This window comes from Gorilla gorilla, chromosome 11, assembly GCF_029281585.2.
Source record: "Gorilla gorilla gorilla isolate KB3781 chromosome 11, NHGRI_mGorGor1-v2.1_pri, whole genome shotgun sequence".
Taxonomy (NCBI): Eukaryota; Metazoa; Chordata; class Mammalia; order Primates; family Hominidae; genus Gorilla; species Gorilla gorilla.
In genome coordinates this window covers 108,380,415-108,407,065 of record NC_073235.2, presented here as the reverse complement: position 1 = coordinate 108,407,065, position 26,651 = coordinate 108,380,415, and the positions used below count along the sequence as shown (strand labels likewise).

Here is a 26,651-nt window from a genome sequence, read left to right as displayed (position 1 = left end):
TTTTGATGGTATTAGGATTTGGGGCCTTTGGGAGGTAATTATGTTTAGATTAGGTCATGAGGTGGGTCATTAGGTCCCACCCTCATGATGGGATTAGTGCTCTTATTAGAAGAAGAAGACAGAAAGATCTCTCTCTATGGAAAGGCCAGGTGAGCACACAGAGAGAAGGCAGCCATCTAAAAGCTAGGAAGAGAGCCCTCATCAGACACTGAATCTGTTGGTGCCTTGATCTTGGACTTCCCAGCCATCAGAACTGTCAGAAATGTATGTCTGTCGTTTAAGCCACCAAGTCTGTGGTAGTCTGTTATACCAAGCTCACTCAGACAAAGGGTTTTCCAGGACACAGTGATAGGGACAGGAGGCAGGGAAATACTGGGTAGAAGAGGGTGGTATCTGGTAAGGGTACCACCCTCTTCTTTGGTACTGCGGCCCAAAGTGAGAACATACATTCTTGTTTTCCTGCCTGAATGTTACCTTTTCTAAAACCACCCTGGCCTGCCCTGTCCCCCATCCTGTACCCAAAGAAAACCCCAGGCCTCACCAGCAGAGCAGCAGAGCAGCAGAGTGGCAGAGAAGGAGAGAAGCAGCAGCCAGATGTTGGAGAGAAGCAGCTTGACTTCAGAGGGACAGCTTCGTAGCGGGACCTCGGAGAAGAGTTCGGCCAGGGATGCCCAAACTCCAGGGGAAGACCACCTTCCCACTCCATCCGCTTTCCAGCTCCCCATTCCATTGAGAGCCACTTCCACCACTAAATAAAATCCTCCACATTCACCAACCTCAAATTTGTGAAACCTCATTCCTCCTGGATGCTAGACAAGAACCTGAGTGTGGGTGCAAGAGGCTGTCATCATGACCCTACACTGAGCTGTTTAACACTTAAGCCATCCGCGGATGGCAAAGCTAAAAGAGCGCACTGTAACACAGGCCCTCTGGGGCTCCAGGGGTCATGGGCGACCCCTAGACTCTGCCGCAGGCCCGCACAGGGTTCTGCTTCTGCCGGTTGCCCAAAAGTGCTCATCCTGGCCTCTGCACCTGCTCTCCTGTGTTCTCCCCCTCCCACAAGGGGTTGAGAGCTGCAGGCTGAGTAAGCAAGCCACCCTATCATGAGTCCTGTGAATGGGCTGAGGGAACTATCCTATTTCAACAGGACATTCAGTGCTAAAAACCTGAAAAAGTCTCAGGCAAAATGGGACAATTTGGTCACCCTTATCCCAGATCTGTTTGTCTCCAATAAAGACAATGCAGAGAAAAAAAAAAAAAAAAACCCCACGATGCAGAAAAATATCTCTGGTATAATGTTTATTTAAATAGTAATCTTAAAAAGGCTTTATACAAATCATATAAACACAGTTTGACATTGTTGTCTATTTTTTACATTGAAGAATCACAGTAAAAGCTCTCAAGTTCCCGTGATCTGGCTCAGCCAGTGAATGGTCGAATACCTTTAACTGCAAACCCTGGAAAAGTTAACCTGCTATGTGACAGGTTAACTCTTTCCCTTGTTTTCTTGTCATTCATGCTTATTCCTTGGACCCTCATCCCTGTCAACTCCCCTGCCCCACCAAAGACAGAAAGCAACCCTGTGGCCCTGTTGACCGCCTAGTCCGGGAGAGCATGGAGGTAATGTGTCATTTAGTACAAGGCAAAAAGGAGATCAATACTGGGAGTGGGGTTTCCCAAAGGGAATGACTCAAGGAGATGGGTCAGCTAGCCTACCCACAGATAAAGATAACAAACACACCAAGGTGTCCTCTGGCCAAGTCAAAATTGGGCCCAGCGTCTTTCTTTCTGTCTTACGACACACCAGCCTCCAGCCTTGGTGAGGTATCTACATGTAGCCCTGCGTACCCTGCTTCTGTTTAGCATTCAAGGCCCACTCAGGGCCTCAAGTTAGCCAATGGTGAATATGGATATAGGACTTTTAGAGGGATGCAGGTTGAGTTGTACATAACTTAGAGGTGAAGTGCAGGTCCGAAACAGGGCTAGACTTTGGAGAACGGTAAAATGGCTCACTGGGCATGACAGCATCAGGACCCCTGGAGTGGCTTTCAAATTTACCTTCTTCTGCAGGCTACTTCTGGAAATCCCTAGGACTTACCAGCTTTCTGAACACTGCGCATCATGGGAGGGTGAAGAGGAAAGGGGCTAGTTAAAATCTTGCTTCTACTATGGGCCGAACTCAGGAGGAGCCCTAAAGCTAAGCCCTTGGGCTTGACAGCTCTACTTTTCACCTCTAACTACCACTGTGCCAATGAGTGCCGAGTGCCAAGATCAGCTGTGACACTCGGACCCTAGGTCAAAGTCACAACACCACCACTGAGTCCCACATGACCATTCACATACACAGTAGATACAGAGAACTCAAAGCAGCAAAGACACACACATGAATAAATAGCTGTTGGTTGAACTCTTGCTCTCTGCATACAAAACACTGTGACATTACCATTTGAACTAGCATTTCCATAAGTTAACATTTAAAGGAACCAGCCAGTCCCATTCACCCTTCCCCTTTCACCTGGGTATAAGACAAATGAAATCGTGGGTGACCACAGCAGCAAAAATGGTCTGACAATGATATGCAATAGGCTGGGCATACTGGTTGAGTTTCAAATATATTTCCAGCGCACAGGCAATCCTTAGGCGTTAATATGAAATCAAGATTTGGATCTTGATGCGAACAATCTTATCCTTCACACAGTTTCATTCTATTCCTGATGCCTCCTTTTGAAGAGTAGTTGAGAGTCATCTAGGGCTATGACTACCACTCGGGTAGCAGGACTCATTCCTTTAATAGGATCAGCAGTGAGTTGGGGTACTTGGGAATGGAGCCATCGGGGTTAGGGAAAGAGGAATGCCTTAATTCATAAGATATTCACTAATTTTTACATAAAGGGAAAATACATTTTTCTTCATTTTTTCAAGGCACTTAATAAAAAACACATAAATTGGTGTGCATGCATGCGTGCGTGCATGTGTGTATGCGTGTGTGTGTGCATGTGTGTATGTGTGTGTGCATATGTGTAAGAACCTAGGTCTCTCAAGACTGAAGCAGCATGGTTAAGCATTCTTGTCCACAGTACTTGCGGACTTCTGGTTAGAATCAGTTCTTGTACATCCTAGCTCTGACTCTCCCGAAAGGTTGAAATGGTGTTTGTAACCCAAAGGAGAAGTCGGTGTTTACTAGTCTATTTGAGAGACAAATGCATTTCAAAGGGTCTCTGTCTACACTGCTCAGCCTTGGCCCTCATATGATCACAGAGGTTGGGCTTCTCTTTCCCTCTCCTCTGTTCTCCTTCCCGTCCAGTGGTGACCAGTTACAATAACTCACTGATGGGGAGAACATACCAATAGTCTCTATTTTTCCCTCTATTTTCCCCTGCCTCTGAGAATATCACACAATGCTGCTTCCAGGGGCTTAGAGACCTGAAGAATATGTGTATGTGTGTATGTATATATGTATATGTTTTAGAAGAACATGGAGGAGGGAAAAGAAAAGGCAAAACCACCACCAGAAGCCCCACAAGGGAAGCCCCACCACCAGACACTGTGCGTCTAGAATTAGCGAATGGCTCCTATTCACTCACAAAGCACTTTAAGGCTTGTCCAGGCGCTTCTATGGATTTTGATGTGTGAAGTTTCCTTTCCAGTTTGTTTTAAATCGCATACAAGAAAGAGCTGTTCATGCTGACCCTAAAATGGCAATTTTCCCCTGGATAAAAAAAGTTAAAGGCAACAACATCCTACTTAAATGCTAGGACTGGAAATGGCAGCTTGTAGGGTTGGCTGGCAGAACCTACACCACAGTAAATCCCTTAAGTCATAAGACAATCAGAGGATGGGATAAGCTGGACGGCTTTTTTGAGTTTTATTTGTAAAGATGGAAAGGCTGAAAAGACACTTTGCTTTTCAAGTGTTGATTAGAAAGAGAAAGCGGAGAATAATGATCACTGCTCCACTTCTATTCTGGAAAAGTCATTCTCCTCTTCTGCCTCTTTGAGTTGCTCACAGACCAAAGAAATAAAATATAATAATAATAATAATAATAATAATAATACAAACTCACAAACAAAATAGAACTGTGACCCCAAAGAGATGAGCTCCTGTTTTGTCCCAGCAGAGAACACAGCCCCGTCCCTGCAATGACTTAGCCACCGCGGTCCTGGGGGGTAATCATCCCCTGTGCGGCTGCATCTCCCTTCCTCCTGTGACTCGCTTTTCTGTCCTGTCCATACCTTCGGTATTCTGGATCGGTTTGATCGAGATTATGGCATTCAGTTTCCAAAGGAAAAAAAAATGTAATCTTCCCCAGCCCCTCTTGCTGGAATGAAACGTCAGATAGGATTCAGGTGCAATCCGTCATGCCTCGGAGCAGCACTTCTGGTGGTTCATCTTGACCTTGTGCTTAAGGCCATCGTAGAGCTCGAAGTTGTAGTTCTCCAGTGTGGTGCAGCTTCGGGAGCTCAGGCCCGAGTAGGAACAGGTGCAGTAGAGCAGGAGGCCTGCACAGGTGGCCCCCAGGAGGACGCCCAGTGAGCTCATGGCGATGATGGTGATGAGGATGGGATCCAGCGTGTACAGCCAGCTCTTTTCTTTGTCGGTCGAGGGGGCGCCAGACCCTGAGGTTGCAGAAGAAGAATTGCTCCAGTCCACCTCATATTCATCTGCGATACATAAAATTCATGAGAGATTGCAGGCACTGCCTATGTCAGGGTGAAGTGACTGAGCCTCCCCAGCCCAGAGGCTCTTCAGAGCACAGTAGTTAGCAGCAGCAGCTCTGGAATTAGACTGCCTGGGTTCAAAGCCCAGCCTGGCCGCATCCTAGCTGTGTAACTTTGGGCAAGCTATTGAACCTCTCTTTGCTTCAGTTTTCTCCTCTTTGAAATGGGGATAATAGTAAAATCTGCCTCAACTGGGTTGTTAGGAGGATTACATGAACTAATATTTGTAAAGTGCTTGGTGTCTGCAACATAGTAAGTACTAAGTATCCGATATTTAAATAATTTGACTTACATTAGGTAAGCTCTGATTTTAACAGCACCTTTGGGGTGGCTTTACAGCACCTGGGATGGCCTTGTGTTCAAGGCAACCTCTACATCCCTCCTTTCCAACCTCCTCAAGCTAATGAAAGGACAGTCTGGGACTATTTGCACATGACGAGTTTCCTAATTTGGTATTCCTGGCCATATAAGCAGCAGATTTTTCCCAGCCATCGGACCTCCTTTAATAATAAGGCATCGTGCCTTATTGTTACGGGTTGAACTGTATCCCCCTCCCAGACACTTAAATTCATATTGAAGTCCTAACCCTCACCACCTTATTTGGAGATAAGGCCTTTACAGATGTTATCAAGTTAAACTAAGGTCATGAGGGTGGACCTTTATCCGATAAGAGTGGTATCCTTAGAAAAAGGGGAAATTCTGAGACACACACATGAGAGAACATTGTATGAACAGGAAAATGGCCATGTCCAAGCCAAGGAGAGAGAGCTAGAATAGATCCTTTCTTACAGCCCTCAGAAGGAACCAACCCTGTCCACATGTTGATCTTAAATTTCTAGCCTCCAGAACCATGAGAAAATATATGTCTGTTGTAAGCCACCCAGTCAGTGGTGCTCTGTTCTGGAAGCCCTAGCAGACTAATCTAATTACGTTTCTACACTGTGGCCAAGGCATGCCCACATCTGGGCATCATTTTTTGAAATATCCTAATAATCCCATGAAGAAGGCAGGATATTATATATATTTTAATAGGTGAGGAAACTGAGGTTTAAAGAAATTAGGCAACTAGGTAACTCACTCCAGGTCACAGGCTTAGCAAGCAGTTAAAGCAGGAATGGAGATCAGGCTTTCTGCCTCCTTACCCATTGCCCTTTCTACTCCATCCCAGTGCGCCTCTGCCTGATCTACTGCGGTCTCTCCATGTAGGTTGGTCATGCACTTTTGTCCATAAAAGGAGTGTTGGACTGGGTTTTGCAGGGAGAGTCTGCAGTCAGTTAACAAGGTGCTGTTTGGGTTAGTCGCTCCAGTTTCTATAACTACGCATGAAGTTTCTGATTAAAGGCAGGTTAAAAGCAGCTGCTCTGTAAACTGTTCCTCTTAAATTCATCAATCTTAGTCTACAGTTATTCTTTAAGTGGAATCTTGCTGTTGAGTCTTTTGGAGATCAACTCTGGTACTCAGAGAAGCCCAGAGAGAGACCTGTGCTATTCTGAGTTGAGGGAAGAAATTACATCTACATATTTGCTCAGCAGCCCTCTACCCTCTTGAAGTATATGTGTTTGCAGTGGAAAAATAGAACTTGGAATAAATATAAAGATACGAGATGGTCAGTGTGAAAAAGAAACCGAAATCTTGCAACAAGCTCCAAATTGGAATCTTGAATAGTGTGAGGAAGGTTTCTCCCAAGCCAGGGAACCAGAAACCACAGCAGGTCTGGGAGAATATTCACATTATGCTCATTCACTCAGGCCATTTTTGGGAGAAGGTCAAAAGATTCAGGCTATGACACGTATAGAGGAGCTGATCTTTCACTTGTAAAGGGTTTATTCAGATTCGAAGTCCATCCAGGTAAAAAGTTACTGGAAAGAGGGGATCTGTTTCAGATTAGGCAGAGGAACTCAATAAACTTTCTAAACCTCTAAAGTTGACCCTGACAGATCCATTGATGGTTCCCTCATTTTTCTCCAGATTCTTTTATATATTTCTGACTGATAGTTCTAAATTTTGGCCCTCCGATACCCAGAGCATTATTTTTGTTGACATCTTTATAACCAAACTTGAATTTTATGATTACCTGCTAAATCATAACAATACTCACCATCAATTTCATCTTCATATCTTTCTCTCTCATGTATTTCTGGGATGTCCACTATAATATAAAGAAAATAAAAACAAGTTAATAACAAGTTCTATCACCATGGCTAAAAGGCAGGGAGGCAATCTTTACGAGAGTGACTCCCCATTCTGGCAGGCAGCTAGAGAATCACCTCTACTTCTAGATCATTCATTATGGACATTACTGGATTGTTCTCCTTCAGATGACCTGTGTCTTCCTCCAACCACAACCAGTAACACAGAACTAAGAAGAAACTCTGGGTCTTCAGTGCCAAGCAACCCCTGCCACTGTGCCTTTTTAATGACTGGCATTCATTAGGAACACAAGTTTCATTTAAGGCACCTTCAATGGCATCTTATGCCCAACAGCAGCTGCCTTTACTGGGATGTCCATTTAGTGTATCATGCTGCACCTCTTCATAGGCACACATCTCAGTGGGCACAAAAGCATCAGAGTCTTTCTCCTCTGGATTTCATGTAAACATATGGTAGTTTAAGGAAGTCTTGTTTCATCATTATATGTTTTAATTTAAGAGCAGAAATGGAAGGCATGTCATAATGCCCGTTGACCTTCACATATCTGTGCTAATATTTCTCATCCTTCCCAAGTCTATTTTTCCTATTAGCTTTCTTCGTGGTTTAGAATAGATCAAAGATTGGCATCCAATCTGACTAGCCAGGCTAAGTTAATTCACTATGAGTTTTCTCCAGTATTATCACTGTCTATCTTTTTCTTTTTCATGATAATTTGGGAGGGTGATAATACAGGTCTCTCTATTCACTGTGCTGTCCAACTTATAGAAATCAGAACCACTGAAAGTTATCTGTCTAAAATGGTAAAACATTAATAGAGAACATCAAATGCACGGCAAAGAGCAGCATCTTATCATTTCTTCCTATCTCACAAGCTAATTATGCCTTTCCAAGCTGTCAGCTCAAGACAGCCCCAGTGAATGTGTATGGCCCTCTCAGAGTTTTGTTCCACCAAGTCAGATAAACAATCTTAAAGTCACTACTATAAATTGAAATCCAAAAATCAAGGCTTAAAAGAAAATCAAAATCCCAAACAGCTGAAGTATCAGACAAGAGGGAGAAAAAGAACTTTAGACCATCCTGAAAGCTTCCTGCATCAGCACTACATCTCGGGGAAGATCGACTTGACCATAATCTGGACTGAGCATTGATCCATCACTGTCACACTTGAAATTCAGTCTTTTCCTGGAGGCCATGGTTTCAATCATGTTAGAAGTCTTCCTCATTTCTGGCCAAAGTGCTAAAGCACATTCTCATCCCCCTCGGTCACTAGTAAGGGATGCAAAAAACAACTTGCCAAGACCCCACTTGAAAAGATTGATGCCACATGGCACTAATCCTCCATAACTCCAGCCCATTCCTTGCACGTTTAAAGCACAGCAAGTGGCACCTGCAGGCCACGCCAGCCTCCCCACCTCAATGCCCATTCCCTGCATTCTCCTCCAGGCCCCAACAGAGCAGGTTGTTTCCTTGGAAGGGAGATGTGAACATGAATCAACAAGAGGCAGGTGGTGTTTGTCACAGGGATCAAATCGAGCTTGTGAAAGTCAACCCACAGGGTTTTATTCCATATGAAAAAAAAAACATGTAAGAAAACCGTCACATTTCCAACAATTAATTGGTTTGATGGGCTGCTCATATGTCTTAACATCTTCACCAGTAAAAGAGGCAGAACACTGGATAAGAATATGTGAATCAGCCTAGGATGAGAACCACGGGGCTCCTGCCAGTGACTTCTGGGCCAAATCCTATGCTTGCTTTTAGGGATCTTGTTTCTGCCAAGGATGTGATGAATTCTTGGAGGCTAGAATGCCATCTTGCTCCATCTCACACCCTCAGGGAAGAAGTCTTAGGATACCATAGATCACTGGCTGGAAAGGGGTGAATGTGGCATTGATCTTAAAGGGAAAAGGGTAAAAGGATGCTAATGATTTTGAGAACATTTTATCACAGGAGATCACGGCCTCTTGTCTCTGGAGGTTGAGGACTGGATGAGATGATTTCCTAAGAATTGGCCCATTTCTAAGACTCAATGAAATCAATTGCCCAGATGCAGCTGAGATTTCTGCACCTGGAGAATCAAAGGCTACTTAAGGTGAAGAAGAACACTTTAGTGGCTTGACTTGGCTTTTTATATAATCACTGCTCCCCTGAGTTTGAGTGAGTGGGAAGGGGGTCAAAAAAAGGATAAGTTAATCAACATTTTCAAAAGCACATCTGTTCACCAAGCCTTAAAGAAAGAATGGCACACTGGGGAAAACACAAATAAAGGGAACATTTGTACAAAAAACCATTTACTTTGATAGCAATTTTCTCTAGTCCCCTTGCTAATATTCTTGATATCTGCGTTTGATTAAGGGCTTTCTCTCTCTCAAAAGCATCTTTGCCCTTTACCAGCCACTTTCCTTTTCTGTTGAGCCTGGTAGGTAAACTGCAGCCTGTTTCCTTAGGAGGCCGGCAGGAAGGAATGTGGTTCTCTCATCAGGTCCCTGTAGTTCTAGCAAAGAAAAGGCAAGGTGTGGCAGGTAAGATGCTACCAGGAGAACCAAGGGGTAAAGCTACTGGCCTCTGGGAGGCAGAGGGAAGAATGATGAGCTAGAAGCCCAAGGCAGAGGGTAGAGGCCACAGCTCCCTGGAAAGGGGAAATGGCAGCCACAGGATGGCAGACCTAGCTGCCGAAGTCAGGGCAGACATCAGGAGAGAGTGGGAGAAAGGAACCAGGGACTCAGAATTTTGTTTTCAATGGGGAAAACTTGAAGAGGAAGTTCCAGGACTCTGTTTTAGTGGGTGGGTGTGTTTGTGAGTGTGAGATGGGCTAGGGAGAGTGGAATGGGCCACACCTCTAGAAGAATGCAGGTCAGGAAGGGATCTTACCACCCACACGAGTTCCGCTTTCAACCTTTGTGCTCCCATGACCCTGTTTCCTTCTAGGCCCCCATGTGGATTCAGTCTCAGGTCAGCCTGACTACAAATACTGACTCTCAAATAACTGTATTAGGGCCAGGGTGGATCCCCAGTCTGCATTGAAGTTCTTTGGGTGTGGCTGGGACACTGTAACTACCACCATATCCCTACTGCCCCCTTCTAATAAAATAAAAGAGTCTGTCTTATCTCAGATCCGGATTGGCTGGATACACACTTTGGTTGCCTGTTTCACTGGCTCACTACTTTGATAGAGTAGGGCTTTGAGGGGCTTCTCACGAACAAGAAGATGTGGGGATCTGAAATTTGGGGTTTCATGCTTTCCATGACAGGCATCACCCAGAGCAGGAAACTAAATTACATTGTTCTTCAAAGGGCAATTTTCATTAACCAACTAACCAGCCTAACACCACTTAGTAAGAGGGCTCACTGCATGCCCAGGAAACAAACTGATGACTTTGGAAAATAAAGATGTAAGGGACCAGGTGTCTACCATCAAGGCCCTTCAGGGTGGTTGGGAAGTGAAGACTCACCCATGCCAAATTAGCATGAAAGAAAGTGAGGCATTGCGGAGAGGACTCCCAAGTGCTGCTGGAGTCCAGGGCAGGGATTGGGCAAATGAGCCTGGGCCACTATCAGGAAGGAAAATGTGGGAGTGGAGAGGAGGATACTGTGGAATTGAGGCTGCTGCAAGTTGGGCATCGGGGGATTTCTGTTCCCTTTATCTGTCTGATTGATAGAAATGCTTTCAAACATGGCACCTGATCTCTTGTCTTTTGGCTTGCATTCATTCGTATCAGGCTCATCAAGGAATTCAAAGAGATCACCTAGCTTTGCCACAAATCTTCCACCTTGCTTATATCTATGTGAGAGTCAGACCTCTGCCCTCCCGATCTCCAACACCCATCCCTTCCCCAGCTGTTGCAGATCAGCACAGTGAGAGAAAGAGGTCAGCTCTGAATGAATGATGGGAAGGGGTTTTACAGAGCTTGAGTAATCAAGTGGGCACAGTAGCTACTGCTTAAAAACAAATACAACCCAACTTCACAAAACTCTGGTCATTTTCATATGGAGATCAGTCTCAGGCCAAAAAGTCACCTTATTTTGGTCAGTGTCCCTTCTCTCTGCATCATCGAGAGACAGAGTAGGTACACGGTGAGGCATGATTCAAGGTCTCACTGATCTCCTGCTGTCCTGATTTTTTGGAATGAGAGACCAGGGTGGCTAGTTATGAAAACACCCACAAGACTGTTCCAGAAACACCCTCCACCCTGGAAGAGTCAAATATTCTCTAGTGTGCTTGTCAATACATCGCAACACTACGGCACAAAGGGTGAACGCCATATCCAGTCACAAACCCAACCTCTTCTAATGAAATAAGCTTTTCCCTGGAACACTGCCTGGTCGTGTAAGACCACACATGCTGCTCAGGGGAAACACCCCCAAGACACTCCAACCTGCTGCCTGGAAATTCCTACTGAGCATGATTTAGTCCTCAAATAAGAAGGCCCTTTCTTATGGCCCTTTCCATTCTCTCTCACTCTCTCTTTCTCTGACACATACACACACACACACACACAGACACTTTTTTTTAATCTTTTCTCTCTCCCTCATTTTCTTCCTTCTTCTAAGTTAAGATTATTTGGGATTAGCATTCCTTCATTAGTTTGCTTTTCTGCAGTTTCTTACAGAAAATTCTTAGCCTTCGCTCTGTGTCTACACAGAGCATATTGTGCGAGTATATTGGCCTCGACACTGTTTACTTCCCGCATTGTAAAAGAGCTTCACAATATGGCCAGGAAAGTGAGAAGTCTGCCCCAAACCACTGGTTACTTTTGGATAAATAATTTAAGACAGCCCTGGGACACAGATCATTTCAGGTCACTAACGTGCTGGTTTCTTTGAAGAGTCCCTTCCATGCCAACCCTGAGCAGTGGATTAAGAGGCCTGCTTGAAGCTGATGACAGGCTTGTCATCTGGAGTGTGCAGCAGAGACATTCAGAAGCCTGGTCAGTGGCAGCATCACCCTGCACTGAAGGAAGCGGCGTGGGATGTGGAGGGCCCTAGGCTGGGGGCGGAATCCCTACCTCCCATCTGGTTCTGCCTCAGGTGTCAGAGCCTTGACCAGTCATTGACCTCCCTGGGTCTCTGTTTGCTCCTCTGTAAAGTAAACACTGATGCTCTCCTCTCCTCTAGAATTCCCTTGTCTTTACAGGAAGGAAATGAGAAAGGTATGAGGGCCTTTCTGATGAGGGTTCTTTGAAGAGGGTGATGGTTGAGGGAGACAAGGCAACTTCTGAACAAAAGGGCTCCATTGCCCCACGATGCTCACTGCCCCATTCTTCACCCTAACTCTGTCCTCTCCTGGGAGTGGCCACTCCCTGAAACCATTTGTTTTAAGGTGTGCACAGAAAGAGAAGACCACAAAAAGGACAGGTCAAGAGAACCCATGAGGTTCCATGTGTTCAATACTTGCCCGTTTGGCTCAGGACTCAGTCCTGCTAATTGGTGACTGAGGAACTGACAAAGTGGGTAAATTGTGCCCATAGTTTTAAGCCTCTGTGTTAACTGAGGCTGGGCTGAGAAAACCTCATGGAAAGCCAGTCTTAGCACATCCACTTAACCTACCACACTTCAACCAGCCTTGAAGGCAAGGATCGAAGAGCCTCTTACACACAGGAAACCACTGAAATCATTCATTTTCACAGGTACCAGGTGTCATCACTTTGACTTTAGAGATGAAATTGAGGAGGGAGGGTAGAGAAGTGCAATAAGTCATTGAATAAATCAGCAGTAGAACTGAGAGTAAGCCATAGATTTTCAACACCTTGTTTGGGGGCTGTGATTTATTTGGGATAAGCTCTTGGCCACTTAGTGCCTTTGTTGAACTTGATTCCAAGTTTCTGAACCCCATGGGCCAGTTAAATCGCTGGATTTTTCAGATAAGTAGCCTCCAGAAACTTCTCTCAGCCATTCTCTTTTAATCCCAGCAGGAAATACAACACTGAGACCTCAGTAAAAGATAAATAACAAAGGACTAAGGAGATTCTTCTTGGCACTTCAAAATTCAGTTTAATTCAGTTTAATATTTAGTATTGGCTGAAGGTCCGCCTTCCCCACCACACTTAATTTCCCAATTCAGTTTGTTCATCCAAGTTGCAATAAGGAGCCAAACGTTCAGGTGTTGATCTAAACTTTGCCAAATCTCCTCTGTTAAGAAGTCGGGCTACTTGAGAGCCATTCATTCCTTGCTGGGTTTGGCTTGAGTTTAGAAGCACCATCAGAAGAGCCCTTATCACAGGCTTTTATCTCTTGGGCTACAGCCAAATCTAAGCACGGTCATGGAAAAAATATTTTTTGGAATTTTTCAAATGGTTTCAAGTGCGGAAAAAAAAGGAGGGGGCTTGGTGTGAGATTACTGGAAGAGTTTGATCTTGAATTTAGCCATTCGTTTCTATTATTTTTAGTTGAATAACTAGAAGGAAACACTAAAAAGAATTGGAAATACTGACTGCAAACAAGAAGACTGTGAAATGACCTAGTAATACTTTCAAGTGTGGAGGCGGATGAGCAGCTGAGGCCAGAATGTCTCCAGTGAGCCCCAACAATGGCATGAAAAGAAGAAAAATGCAGTCAGAGACATGTTTGGCTATAAAGATAGGCTTCACAATTGTGCAGACTGGAAAAACACAGCAAAGCTGATGAAAGAAAATTCTAGAACCTCTTTTTTACCCCAAGTCTTTGAAAAATCAGCTATTCTCCATTGTTGTAAGTAGATATGTGAACAAGCAATTGGCTCTTTTCATTTCTTTTGTTGGCTACCTTCTCTTAGGGCATGAGGGTGGGAAAAACAGTATTTCAAGGAAAACCTGCTGTTTTTTCCCCCTCTTGCGTAGTCTTATTTTTTTTCCTGGGATGCTAGGGGAAAAAGTCATGTATCTCTATATTTCAGGGAGTTTTTTCCAGTGGGCTTTCAAATTTCTCCCCTCCTCTAGTTCCAATATTTGAGGTGTGGATGTTAGAAACATCACTATGTCACTCAGATGGAGTGGTTTGGTACAACCTTGGACAAGTGAGAAAATGCAGTTGAAGAATCAAAACTGCATCCATTTCCAATGTGAAGAAGAATATCTTCTGAAAGATAGCCCCTTTTATTTTGTAGGTCCTTGAAAAGAAACTGTACACCTGTATGTCACTAACAGAATTCACTGTACTTAAAAGATGGGCTCTTCTTCTGAACACAAGAATGAATGAGAATGAATGACTCTGTGATATCATTTTACAGCTACCAAAAATGTACCTCTGTCTGCCCATTCAAGAGATGATTTCCCCCAATAGCTTGCTGGTGGCCAAGGACCATAATTACTAAGAGACCTGGCTTCAGGTGCAGTCCCTTGTAAAAATGCAATTATTGGAGGAAGTAGCCATGTGGCATTTGTGTGAAGGAATCTGACCCATGCTTTTTTGAAGAAGGCATTGATGGATGAAGGGAAAGAGAAAGTGTAAGGATGCCAGAGAAGAAAAGGGGTCAACAAGAGAAGGTGAAGGTGCAGAAAGGGGATTTTGGAGGTTGGAGACAAACTGCACCTGGCACAAAGGCAGATGAGTGGTGACCAGCTCCTCCACAGAGAAAGAGGTGGAGACCATGGCCACATCAGGAGGTGCAGAGCCAGAAAGCAGTGATGGGTTTGTGGGCCCAGGACCCCTGTAAACACTAATATGGGGCTCACCCTCTTAGGCCACAATTGGTCAAGGCGAATGAGGCATCTCTGGGGCTCCTTTCACACACCCATGTTGGCCCCATCTAGGTTGTAATAACTACCATCTCACTCTCAATGCCAGCTGTGGGGCTGCCCTAGAGAAGCCATGGGGAGGCCCATACCAGCCCCTGAAATCCTCATGCCTGTTCTCGCAGGCCCTGGGTGGCAGCAAGAAAACACAAAGAGACAAAAAGTTTCTTTGTGCTTAAATGAAGCTTCAATAACTAGCAGGTTTTGGAGAATGAGACTTTGGTCAAGGCTGCCTCTAGCTCAAGGCTTTCTGCACGCCCATCGTTACTGCAGCTGGCTGCTCTTTAACAAGTTGCAGGAAGTCCAGTCCAGGCATCCTGTTAATGAGTCCTGCTGCTGGAGAAAGAAACTGGTATTGCTGAAAGCCGTGGCATGGTACACTATCATTCCAATTCTGGAGCAGAGCCTTTGTTTTGGGGAATGTTTGTGATATTTAAAGGATTTAATTTTGCACAATTACACAGAGAAGACAAAACAAGGCACTGTGTGTATGTGTGTGTGTGTGTCAGAGAGAGATGCACTCTAGTTCATCCAGATCTCAACTCATGCTGCTTTCTTTCCTGAGTTAAATACTCATACCTCATGCCCAGGAGGCAATGGTCCTGGATTTTTGGCAGGTCAGGGAAAGCACACACCGGACCTACATAGCCACACACACTCCATTATGTTCAAAGTCAAAGCCACTTTGTTATGACACTTTTCTCTCAGCACACCACAGAAACGAGGGCAGTGCTTTTGCTAGAAATGGTGTTTGGACTGACAGGTCTCTGGGCTTCTCTTCCACCCGCCATTCCTTGCTACTGGCCCCTGTGGGGGCTAGTAGCTTTGCCTATGCCTATAAACATCTCACTAGAAAACCACCTCACTGCCTAGTGCCTTTCCTTTGGGTATTGCAGCCCTGAACTTCCTCAGAAGGAAGCCCACAAGGTCTGCCCCTCTTGGGGCCAGTGTGGGGGCCTGGGGTCCAAGGCCTCTCAAATTTGAGAATTTTTCTTGGTGTGTAGGTTTACCTCTGGCTGCTGGGATAGTTTAGTCTGCAGCACAATACTGCATACTGACCTTAAGGGATGTTTTTTACATAAATTTTTTAGTAGAAAACATAAATAAATAACAGCATGGCACAGCACAGGCATTCTTTGAAGAAAGCAAGTGGAACTCACTAATCATGGAGAACAGGACTCTGCCTGCTGAACCCAGGGACAGAATTAACTCCAGTGACACAGCCGCCACAGCTCTGGGGAGCTGACACTTAGAGCCAGGTCCATATTCCCCGTAAGTTGGCAGTTAAAAAAAAGAACGTTCTGAAGAAACACTCCCTGAGTTTAAAATTATCTTCAGCTAAAAGTGCCCAAGGTCTTCTCTTGCAAGCAACACACCCACTGTAGAGAAAGAGAGATAGGCATAGAGATCACATGGGTTGGGCAGATGTGGCAGGGGCTCTACAGCCAGGATGTCCACTAGTTTCTGCTATGCTCTCAAGCAGGGACAGGTTCATTTTAAACGGCAAACCTCAGCCTTTTATAGCACCTACTAAAATGAAAACAGGGATGTGTTTGACCCAGAAATTCTATCCTTTGTAAAACATGTGCCCAAAGAAGCAATTTCAAGGATGTTCATTGCAGTATTGTTTATAATAGTAAAAAAAACAAACAAACAAACAAAAAAAACTAGACACAGTCTGAACACTCATCAACAGGGGAGCAGTTAATACACTCTGGCATATCAACACAATATGGAATGCTATGCTGCAGATATAAAGGATGGGGTAGATGCATTAGTATGTACTGAATTACCCTCAAGATGTCAAATGAAAAGAAGCAAGTCATCCAATATAGTAAGCAAACACTGTGCTACCATTTACACAAAACCAAATGAAACCAAACTAAACCCCAGCTTAACCAAACCACATAACTCAACGTGAACATACATGTTTGTAAAGGTATAAAACAAGGCCTGGAAACATACTCCTCAAACCATCCCTCACAGTTACCTCTGGGGAGGTGACTGGGATTGGTCAACAATGAAATCGACTTTGGCTTTTTCTGTATTATTGCACTTTTTGAGCATGTTTAACTTGTGAGTTAAAGAAACCCAGCCAGTTACTATAAAGTCCCCCGCCAGCAGCCTCCCTGTATCATCAGTATCAATACACTCTCAAGCAATGAAACTCCGAGAAAAGAGGTTTTCCCACATAACACTCAGTCCTCCCTCAAGTACCTCTGTTGTTGACTGTTCAAATCGTCTTTCCTATTTCTTGGTCCAGTGCCCACAGGACTTTAGCTTTTTGGGGCTCTCAGGGGTCAGTGGCAGAAAAGGCCAAGAACAACTGTTTTACCCAGTAGAGAGGAGATGATTCTAGGTCTGTTATCCACTGGGACTGGGGAAAGAATGGCTTCGGCTTGGTTGTGCTGAAGCACCTAGATTCTCCACTGTTCCATACCATGCTAAATAAGGTTTTGCTCTTGGCGACTTCCCAAATCTTGTCTCTCTTCAGTGTTTAGGTTTGGGTCCAAACAGAACACCTCCAAGCAGTCAGGGCAAACATACTCTGGCCCAGGCTTGTGGCCTGAAGACCCCTAAGGGTGTGGGTTTCTGATTGTATCTGACCTCTATACATACTGTGGTGCACCTGATCTGTGTCAGGCTTAATTAAATCCTACACTATTCCTAGCTACTAATTTATTTGTATAAGACAATTCTTTTCCCTACTGATTGTAAGATCATCAGCTGGTGTTCCCCTCGCCCCCCCTTTTTCTCTGGTTGGATTTGTTTTGTGTTTTCTTTGGGCTGTCACTAAAGTGGATGAAAGGCAAATTACAGCTGTGAGAGCCCCAGTGATCTGCACAATTAAAGAGAAAAAACAAGCCTTCACCTACAGATCTGCAGTTTGGCTCAGATGTGTAGCCCACAATGCAGGCAAGTCAAAACTTCAGGATGTAGCTCTTTTCATCAGAGATTACAGAAAGGCCACATGTTTGTGCAGAACAACTGCAGAGGCCGTGAAGAGGGGTGAGGAAAATAAACACTGTGCCACCTCAGCTTGGCTGGGTTTCGGTTATCTGAGCTAGTGGGGCAGTGGGTGAAGAGAGAACACACACTGAAACCATCACAAAGAACCAGGTAGGAGCAGAAACAGACCGGCCTAGGCCTTGACATCTGGTATTTATGATCCATGGAAACACAATTTCTGAACATTTATGCTTGGGCTACATACGAAATGCCACACTGAGGAGTGTTTGGTGGTAACAGTGCCCTGTTTGACATCTAAGATTGGAGTCCTAACAGTCCTTGCCCTTTTAGGGGGAGTAAGTACCCTTAAAATAAGTCTTGGGACTAGAACCAAGGTGGGAAAATTCCCAAACGTGGTTCCAAAAACAGTAATGCCAACAAAGCACAAGTGATGGCTAATTTAGTTCAGTCCGGCAAGTTTGGTCCCAGGTCAGCTCAAGGAAATGTTGACTGAGCCTGGGTCTTTGTTTGAAATCAACACTTTTGAGATATTTTTATTTCATTCTTTACTAATGGGAACAAATGGCTTTAAGGAAAGCCAAATGTTATTTAGACAAAAGGGGTAATTGAGCTTGTCACTGGGGAAACAAAAAATGCTCTGATCACTGACATTCTACTTTATTCTCCTGCAAGTGACGGATAGTGACATCTATGCTGAACCATCTGTACTAACAGAACTTCCTGTAAGATCTAAAAACCGGAAGCCTGTCTCCTTTTAGCAGCACTTGGACAGGTTTTACAGCTGTAAAAAGCACTCCTTCCTGAATCTAGGTTTGGATAGGATGAAAAGCAGGACTCTGACAGAAATAGGATCTTCTGAACATGTACATTTTCTCAGGACCTTTAAGGATGGTTCTCGGACCCCTGAGGAGGGCTCCCAGGTTGTCAGAAGGCCTCTGATAAATCCCATGAATGGGGTTGGTGGGAAATCCTATCTGCAAATAGGATTAATGTGACCTCTTCTTGACCACTATCTAGAAACCATGAACTGCTGGGAGGCTGCCTTTCCTAGATTTTCCCCCACCTGGCCCAACCCAGTCCCCTTCTGATAGAAATATTTTATATAACTAGGTCACCATCCAAAGAGGAGGACCAAAGAAAAATACTCATCAAGAAAGACCTGGCCTTTTGAGTTAGTTTCCCCAAGTGCCTCTCCTCAAAGTTTTATAGTGTTCCTTTCATAAAATGTTCCACTCTGATAGTTCTATGTCCACAGTCATCATCTAATTATCTTCACTACCTGTTCAAAAATGAAGTCTAGAATATCTTTCAGCCCTGAACATGCTACAAGTTCCCGTTTTGTCTGGGAAAGTGCTCGTAAATGGGAGATTCACATCCCTGTGGAAGTAATAATTGGGTAGGTGAGGGGTAAGATGTCACTGCTGCTTCTTCAAAGGAAGTGATCTGTCTCTGCAGAACTGGGTACAGGATTCAGCTTAGCTGGTACCACTCCCCCGGAGCCCTTTGAAAGTAGAATCTAATCTCCAGGGATTTGTCATCAAGAGAAATTTTGTGGAATCTCATTTAGCAATTTAGCACTTAGCAACTTTTGCAAAATCCCACACCAATCATAAAAGTTGTCTCAGCTGCACAAATTGGATAAAAATCCTAACAAGCAGTAATAAAAATAAAAAGAAGGAAAAGTTGGCATTCAGCCTCAAGGAGAAAACCCACCTACCTCCCACAGAAATGCCCTGTAGCTCAGAAGGTGATGTGTAAACTTTGGAAGCATCAGTTTGCTCAAAGCCTACATTTCAACTTTGTTCTCACAGGCAAAGGGAAAAAAAACCTCACATGTTTGTATAAAAATATCATCATTTTATTACATTCCACACAATACATTTTCAAATAACTTCCAACGTCCACAAGTTATTTTGACACACAGGCAACTGAGCAATGCAAGGGGTGTCACAGTAATAAGGAGAGGAATAAGAATAGGAAGTAAAAAGCTTTAGGTTTTCTTGTTTCGTTGTTGTTCTTTGGTAATTTTCGATTATTTAGGTGTTTGCCTGCTAGTTTCATTTTAAAGACAGGGTCTTCTTAAAGATCGGCTATCAACTTCAGAAATAGTACTGTATTTCCTATTCAATTCTGGCTTTAATCCCAAAAATGTGGGACAAGGGAAAGGACAATTTTACTTTAGCATCCAGTTTTGTCAATGACAATGCTGATTTTTTGTTTTCTTTTTCTGCCTTCGCCAGGAACTAAGTGATGGCAATTGCTAGCATAATATCATGGAAGGGGAGTTCAACCCAGAAATAAGGGCTTCCCTCCTGAAGGTGTTGACATAAAACCTCTACTAAGGCAAAAGCTTTATCAGCCCGAGCTAGGCCTTCAACTCATTCACTCATTCATTCATTCATATTTTAATAGTTGCTATCATCCCTTTGTCTTCTGAGAAGCAACTCTAAACACATGCATGCATGCATTCACCTGTCCAGTCCATTTTTCTTAGAAGAGAGTGACCCTTCCCTCCCTCCACGAAATACAGAATTTTGCTTTTTGAAGCTGCGAAGCATGGCATTTTACAGAAGAGCTGACCTTTTAGCATAGTACCTGGACAACACTATGAAAATTGCTGGGGTAGACAGAGCAAAGGCAGAGGTTGCAGGGTGGGGAGTGACAGAGAAGGTGACATCCTCAGCTGAAGTGTGAAGGCATTCACAAAGATTAGAGCAGTCTCATATTCTCAACTAAGGCATGTACATAAAGATGATGCCACTTGGGGCATCAGATAAAGATATAGAAAGTTCACAAAGTTGTTGTCACCTTCTGTTACCGAAGGGGAATCATCAGGGTATATGGTAACTCAGCTGGTCACTACACTGGCTGTATTTTCCAGATATAATTTCTCGACGCCACACCTCTATGGGGCGCCTACAGGAATGTCAATCATTTTGCAGGCATGCCTGGCCCCAAATGCATGACTGGATGTGGACAGCCGAGGTAAAAGCCCTTAATGAGTGGCATATTAGTCATCACATGGTACCCTGGGCTGATCCCCTCTCCACTCCCCGTTTCTTTCTCCGTCTTCAGCTGAGGTAGGACACTTCTTGAATCTCAAGGCAGCACATGCTCTAGCCTTTCATCTTGCCTTTTCTTGGCAGGGCTGCTGTGGTTGAGACAGAGTAGCTCTTTGAAATAGAGTAAGAGTGGGAGAGCACCGTTCTTTCGGGAGGATGAAACGAACCAGATGAGAAAGTTGAGTGTGTGTGCTGAAGGGACATATCTGGATATCGTGAAAGAATGCTGAAAGTCTCTCCCAAGCAGCCAAAAAAAAAAAAAAAAAAAAAAAATCATTACTATTTTGTTCTCAGAAGGAACCTGGAGGCTTTTGGCCCAGGCAAACTTCTTTGGAGTGAATTTTATACCTCCCCAGTGGATTTTTAGCAGGAAAGTAAAAAATAAATGCTCCCGAGGCTGAGACCTCATACACTGAGAATCTTAAAATTTGCATTTTCTATCAATGAAATTGACTTCATTATTTAATCCATCCTTTGTCCAGTATCATTAGCGACTTCTCTCTTACATCCCGCTCCCTTTGTTGCTTAGAGAAGACACATGAGCAGCAATGGCTACGTCTTCATTAGAGCTTCTCTGTGACGATGCGGCAACATCTGAATATGCCAGGCCAGCCTACAAGGGTCTATTTGCCAGATGCCATGAATGTTTTAAGGGGCAGCACATTGGTACACTTAAAAAATGATTACTTTCTATTCTCTGATAGTATTTAAATAAGTCAGGTGGACAGCCTTACATTTTAGCGGCTATAGATTCAGGCACACATTAACACCATGAAAGGAAAGCAAATGATCCCTTTTCCCCCATATTTTACAACTGCTATTACAATGACCAATATAATACCAAAGTATATGGTTTTTAACCTTCGTACTCAACCCCATCCCAAGTTGGGCTCAATAACCACCCTTGGTGAGGAGACATTTCAGTTCTTCCCTCTCCTCCCTTCTCTCGTCCACCTCCTCCTCCTCTCAACTTAAACAGACTACTGTTTTTCCTACATCAGTCCCAGACTTGTTATTTTCTATGACTTATTCCAAGATTCGATGTAACTGATAAAGGCTAAACATTCATTATGAGCTTCTCTTTTATAAGGCAACATGAGACAGATTTGCTTCAGGGCTGGAGAGGTGGTTCCGCAGACACCCAATGGCTGTTATCTTGACATTTCAAAGACACCAGAAGACAAGGGGGTCTTGTTTGAGTGTGCTAGGGGAACCTTCTCTTGGGTCAGGTGGGTTGGGGATAGGGATGGGAGAGGCCACACTGCATCCCATGTGGCCTCTATTTCTTTAGGTACCTGGAGATGACAATGACAGCCAACAGAAACCCAGCCAGAGCTAGATAAGGCAACAAAAAGCTTCAATCTCTTCTCCAAGTAAACAAAACTTGTACAGTATATTATTTTCTTGTAAAATGTACCCCAGGAGAAGTAACACAAGAGTTAAAGGGGCCCTCTCTGAACACTCACCCCTCGCCCAAACACACACACAATGAACTAGCCTCTCTCTCACACACCCACACACAGAGAGCTATTCACACACACACATGTCTACTATGTACATACACACAGATCCAGGCTTCCCCTCACGTCTCCTGGCAGACTGCCCACTGAGAGGAGGTATGGGATAAGGCAAGGGGAAAAAACAAGCGAACCAGTTTCTGGAACAAAACCAGCTGAGCCTTGAGTTGTGGAGTGTTGGGGGTGGATCTCTTCGGATAGTCCAAGATGCAGCATTAGAGTTGGGTTTGTTGGTTTGGAATCAACAAAAAGGAAAAAGAAAAACCAAACACCAAAATGAACCCAAGGAGGATGGTTGGGATTGATAAGAGTGCTCAGGGTTGGGGATCCGGAAAAGAGATGTCTGAGAGTTCACACAGAAACTAGGCGAGGAGAAAAAAGTGCAAAATCGAGGCAACATGTTTGCAGTCTTTCTCGTTTGTTTTGGGTGCTGTTCTTGCTTCGGCCCTCAGCAGTGCGAGCCACGGTCTTGCTCTAGCTTAATGGTTAGGGTGGGCTCCACCGCCAGAGGGGCCCCGTTGGTGTAGTGGGAGGTTTTGTAGGTGATGGAGTGATCGGTCTTCTTGGCCGCATAGCGGAACCGGTGGTAGTGGAGCACCAGGGCCAGCGCGACGGAGACCAGCACCAGCACGGCGCCCCCGGCGGCCATTACGTAATACCAGTAGGCTGGGATGGGCTGCATGGGCACCGTGTCCACTGTGGGCTCGGTCCCTGGCAGGAGGGTGCCCCCTGGTGGAGAGACACAGAAGAGTGTTGCTAGGCTGAGAGCATGCAGACTAATCAAAAGACTAATTTAAAAAAAGAAAGAAAGAAACACACACATGCTTTGGGACATACAGGGAAGGGCTGGGGGACTAAGGTGGTACTCAGTCCTTAGCACCTGCCAAGCACTTCTCAACGATTGCATTATTTCCTACTTACCCCCTTGGGAGGTAGCTATTGTCAGACCCATTTTACAGATGAAGAAACAGAGGTGGAGAGAGGTTAAATTAAGTGGTTATACAGCTAGTTAAATAGTAAGTATGGGATTCAACCAAGAACGGTAGAATTACACATCTCTTTTCTTTCTGTTTAACCATGGTCACTTTATAATATATGGAAGTGTTCTAATTCTCTCTCCCTCCATCTCCCTCTCTCTCTCACACACACACATACACATACACAAATACATACAAGTAAATGATGCTGACATGACTTCCGGGATTCAGTGAGGCAGATTTCCTGAGTGGTGGAAACACCATATTTGGTCTGGCTGGCCAGCATTCTCAGCAACAATGTATTAATTAGGCTGGCTAGACTTGAAGGTAAATTCCACTTTGGCTTGCCAAGGCTTCTGTGCCCGTTGAAATTAGCCTGGTCTTGCCTAGACAGGTCAATCACCACTGTTAAGTCATGACTAATGCATCCTCATTTTTTAATTGGATGGAGGATTTTTAAAAGCAGATTGGAAGGGAAGTTGCAACAAAAAAAATGTGGGCACAAAATGACAGAGGGTATGTGAGAGCGAGAGTGAGTGAGTGAGAGAGAGAGGGAGGGAAATCATTCTTAATGACAGAAAAGACAGAGCAGGGAAGAGAAGCTGGCAGAGTATTTAGAAGGCAACCACGTTCACTGGCCGCTGCCGGTTGCTATGGAGATGATGTAGTAGATTTAAGCCCAGGGTAACTCTGGGGAAAGACTGGCTGGAGTCCCACTTGATGCAAAGCAGTGTTACAACTTGATTCTCCCAAAGATTTACATCAGATGAGAATCTGGCCCAGAAAGGGACTAGGAGCTTTTGAGCTTGCCAAAACCAGACATGATCTTTACTTCTGAAAAATGATATATGCTTCTCCTATGAAAAATGCCTCCCTAGCTGTTTGCATTAAGCCGGAAAGATGCATCCTCTCTACTCATGGGGTGCCCCAGCAGGGGAGCCATGGGTGGGAAGTGCTGCAGGCTCCTTCATGGATTAGTGGTCCTACCCTGTGAGCAGAGGTTGGTCCCCCTCTGCTCAAGATGCAAACGGGGCTCATTTCTATTTTCATGCCTCCTTACACTACCCACCCTGAGATTCAGAGCTCCTTAAGCAGAGGAACTCACTCTCATCATGAGGAACTTGCTCTCATCCATACCTAAGGGTTTATACAAAGAAGGCACTCAATAAATGCTTGGTGAATCAAACACTGAACTGAGGCTAAGACTCCTATTTCTGAGTCTGTGTTCTCTAATTCCTGCAGCCTGAACATCAGAACTCCTCTCTTTGATCTGGGGAATAGGTGAGAGGTGGGTCAGACCTTCTAATGTCTTCTCAGAAGTGATAGAAAAATGAGAACATTTTTCTTGGAAAATATTTCAAAGCCTGCTCAACTTCTTAGCTCTTAATCACTGCTTTCTCCTGCTGTACGAATCCCCTTCCACTAGGGTGCAGGTTCATTGGCACCTCTTGGGTGACCAGAAGTCCCACAACATTGGCAGAGCTTTGACAAGGATGTGTTGCTCTGCACACACCTTGACAGCCACATCCACAACCCCTGGGGTAGAAATGACCCCAGAATCCCAGGATCCCCTGAATGTCCCTTTATACATCTTCCTCTTCTCCCACCTTATTGCCTACCCTCTTTGTCTTTGTCCCCAAACTAATTCTGTCTTTTACTAGTTTCATTACCATAGCTGAGAAAGGCCTCTCTCTCTCTCATATTTGTGGCCATGGTGGAAATTATGCATAGAAAGAGAGGAAGAGAAAGCAAGGTGCTGGAAATGGCTCCTTGAAGTGGCCAGCTTGCAAGTCACAGTCAACTGGTGTCAATTCATTATTCAGGTCACCAAGAGGGTCTGCTGCCTGGCAACCATCCTGCTGCTGGATTTTCGATATGAACTTACAAAAATGCATAGGAAACATCAAAGTGTTAAGGGATGCCCCCAGAGTTCCTCAGAGACATCCCTTCTCTCCCCAAAGGGTGTCCTGGGGTTTGTCGCTGATTTTCATGTGGCTCCACAGTGAGGGCCATCCCCTAATGAGGCTGCAGCTCACCCATCAAGAAAAGGGAGGTGATAAATCCTCAGGGATTAGCTTTCCCTCTAAAGAAGTACCTGACCAGACCACAAAGGTGGGAGCAGAAATTTTTGTCAAGCAGAACATGGTCACAACTACCCACATTCCCTCCATCACTACATTATCTTTGTTCAAAAGTCTGCTTTCCTTCAGCCAAAATGCTGGTTTCCAACACAAAATACACAACCTATGGCTTAAAGTGCTCAGGCTGGAGAAGGATGAAGCCTTCATGTTTCTCTTACAGTGTTTCTTATGATAAGAGACAATGTTAGGGCACAATGGAGAGAATCAAGGGGACCTGCTGTAGGAAGGTGAAATCCTAGTACATGGATTACATATTTAGAATCAGAGACACAGACATAGTCTCTCAGAATCCTGCTCTACTTGAAAGACAAACTCCACTTTAAGTAAGACCCTCTTCTCCTTCTCTACTTATCCTTCTCTCCCCTGAAATTATCAACATGTAGAAAACTTCAGTGACAAAAGCTACTTGGGGGACATTATACTGGCTCCTTAAACATTTTCTTTGGGCATTTCTTTGGAGAAATGAGAAATAGTACTATGTGAATTCATGTTTTAATGTCAAGAGGTTAGAAATAACGTTAATGTTAGAAAAGAGAGGATATGACTAGCAAACCCTTCCTGATCCCCTACAAGCAACTCTTGGTTGACTTGCAGCTGGGGGCTAGAAGTTTCTCAGAACATTCACTAGCTAAAAAGACTCAACTCCAAAGGCAGGTGGAGTGTGCTGGTTTAGAATCTGGCTCTGTTCCAGCCTTGGAGAGCTGTATGCTAATGAGGCTGTGGTTTGCCAACTAGAGAAAAAGAAGATGATAAATCAATAGGGGTTAAATCCACACCCAAAGCACCTTCCCAGACAACAGCAGCAATCCAATGAATGCCAGATGGATGGATGAATAGATAGGTGGATGGATAAATGGACGGATGGCATAGGGGAATATATTTGGACCAATGTTCAGACTCCCTGGAAAATGTTGATGACCTACTGGTACTTCCCTGGAGAGTTATTTTCAGAAAGTGCTAGAGATTTTGCTAGCTCATGTGGCACCTCTATGGGAAATTAGAAAAAGGTGCCCACTTTAGGCAGATGTCACCTGCACGAAATGCCCGAATTGCTGAGTTGTGCAATTTTAGCTTCACTTGCCCCTTCAGCCATCTGGGGTGATCGAGCCATTGCTTGACAAAAAAGGAGCCTGGGCTAGGTGGGTGAAAGTGTAGGTGAGAATTCAACCTTGCCTGGAGTTGGTTGATCTGTTGACCTGAATTTTCCCTTTGATTGATCTAATTTCTACCGCTTACTCACATGTCTTTTTTCAACTGGAAAACGCTTTCAATTCCTGAACTATTTTTCATTAATTCCCACCCCAAATTCTCTACAAAGTTTTCCCATTGTGTGAGATAATGAGAAACAGATACTTAAATAGTCAATAACTGAACTCCAAGTGCATTTGCAAGGTTGCACAGGCTCC

At 44.4% G+C, this 26,651-nt stretch overlaps 1 protein-coding gene across 4 annotated transcripts in view; it reads right to left on the bottom strand.

Annotated features, from left to right (window-relative positions):
- Positions 1-1,284: 1,284 nt before the first annotated feature.
- NRP2 (neuropilin 2) overlaps positions 1,285-26,651 on the bottom strand; it is a 115,306-nt gene continuing 89,939 nt past the window's right edge. For 2 of the 4 annotated variants that reach the window (XM_055380392.2, XM_004033093.5), the window contains exons 16-17: positions 6,817-6,867; positions 1,285-4,661 (exon numbers count right to left, since the gene is read on the bottom strand). In XM_055380392.2, coding sequence (XP_055236367.1) covers positions 4,357-4,661; positions 6,817-6,867 — 356 coding nt within the window. In that variant the 3' untranslated portion in view covers positions 1,285-4,356. Of the gene's footprint in view, positions 4,662-6,816; positions 6,868-19,384; positions 22,857-26,651 lie in introns of those variants that run through there. The other 2 variants (XM_004033095.5, XM_019022632.4) reach the window with 1 other exon arrangement.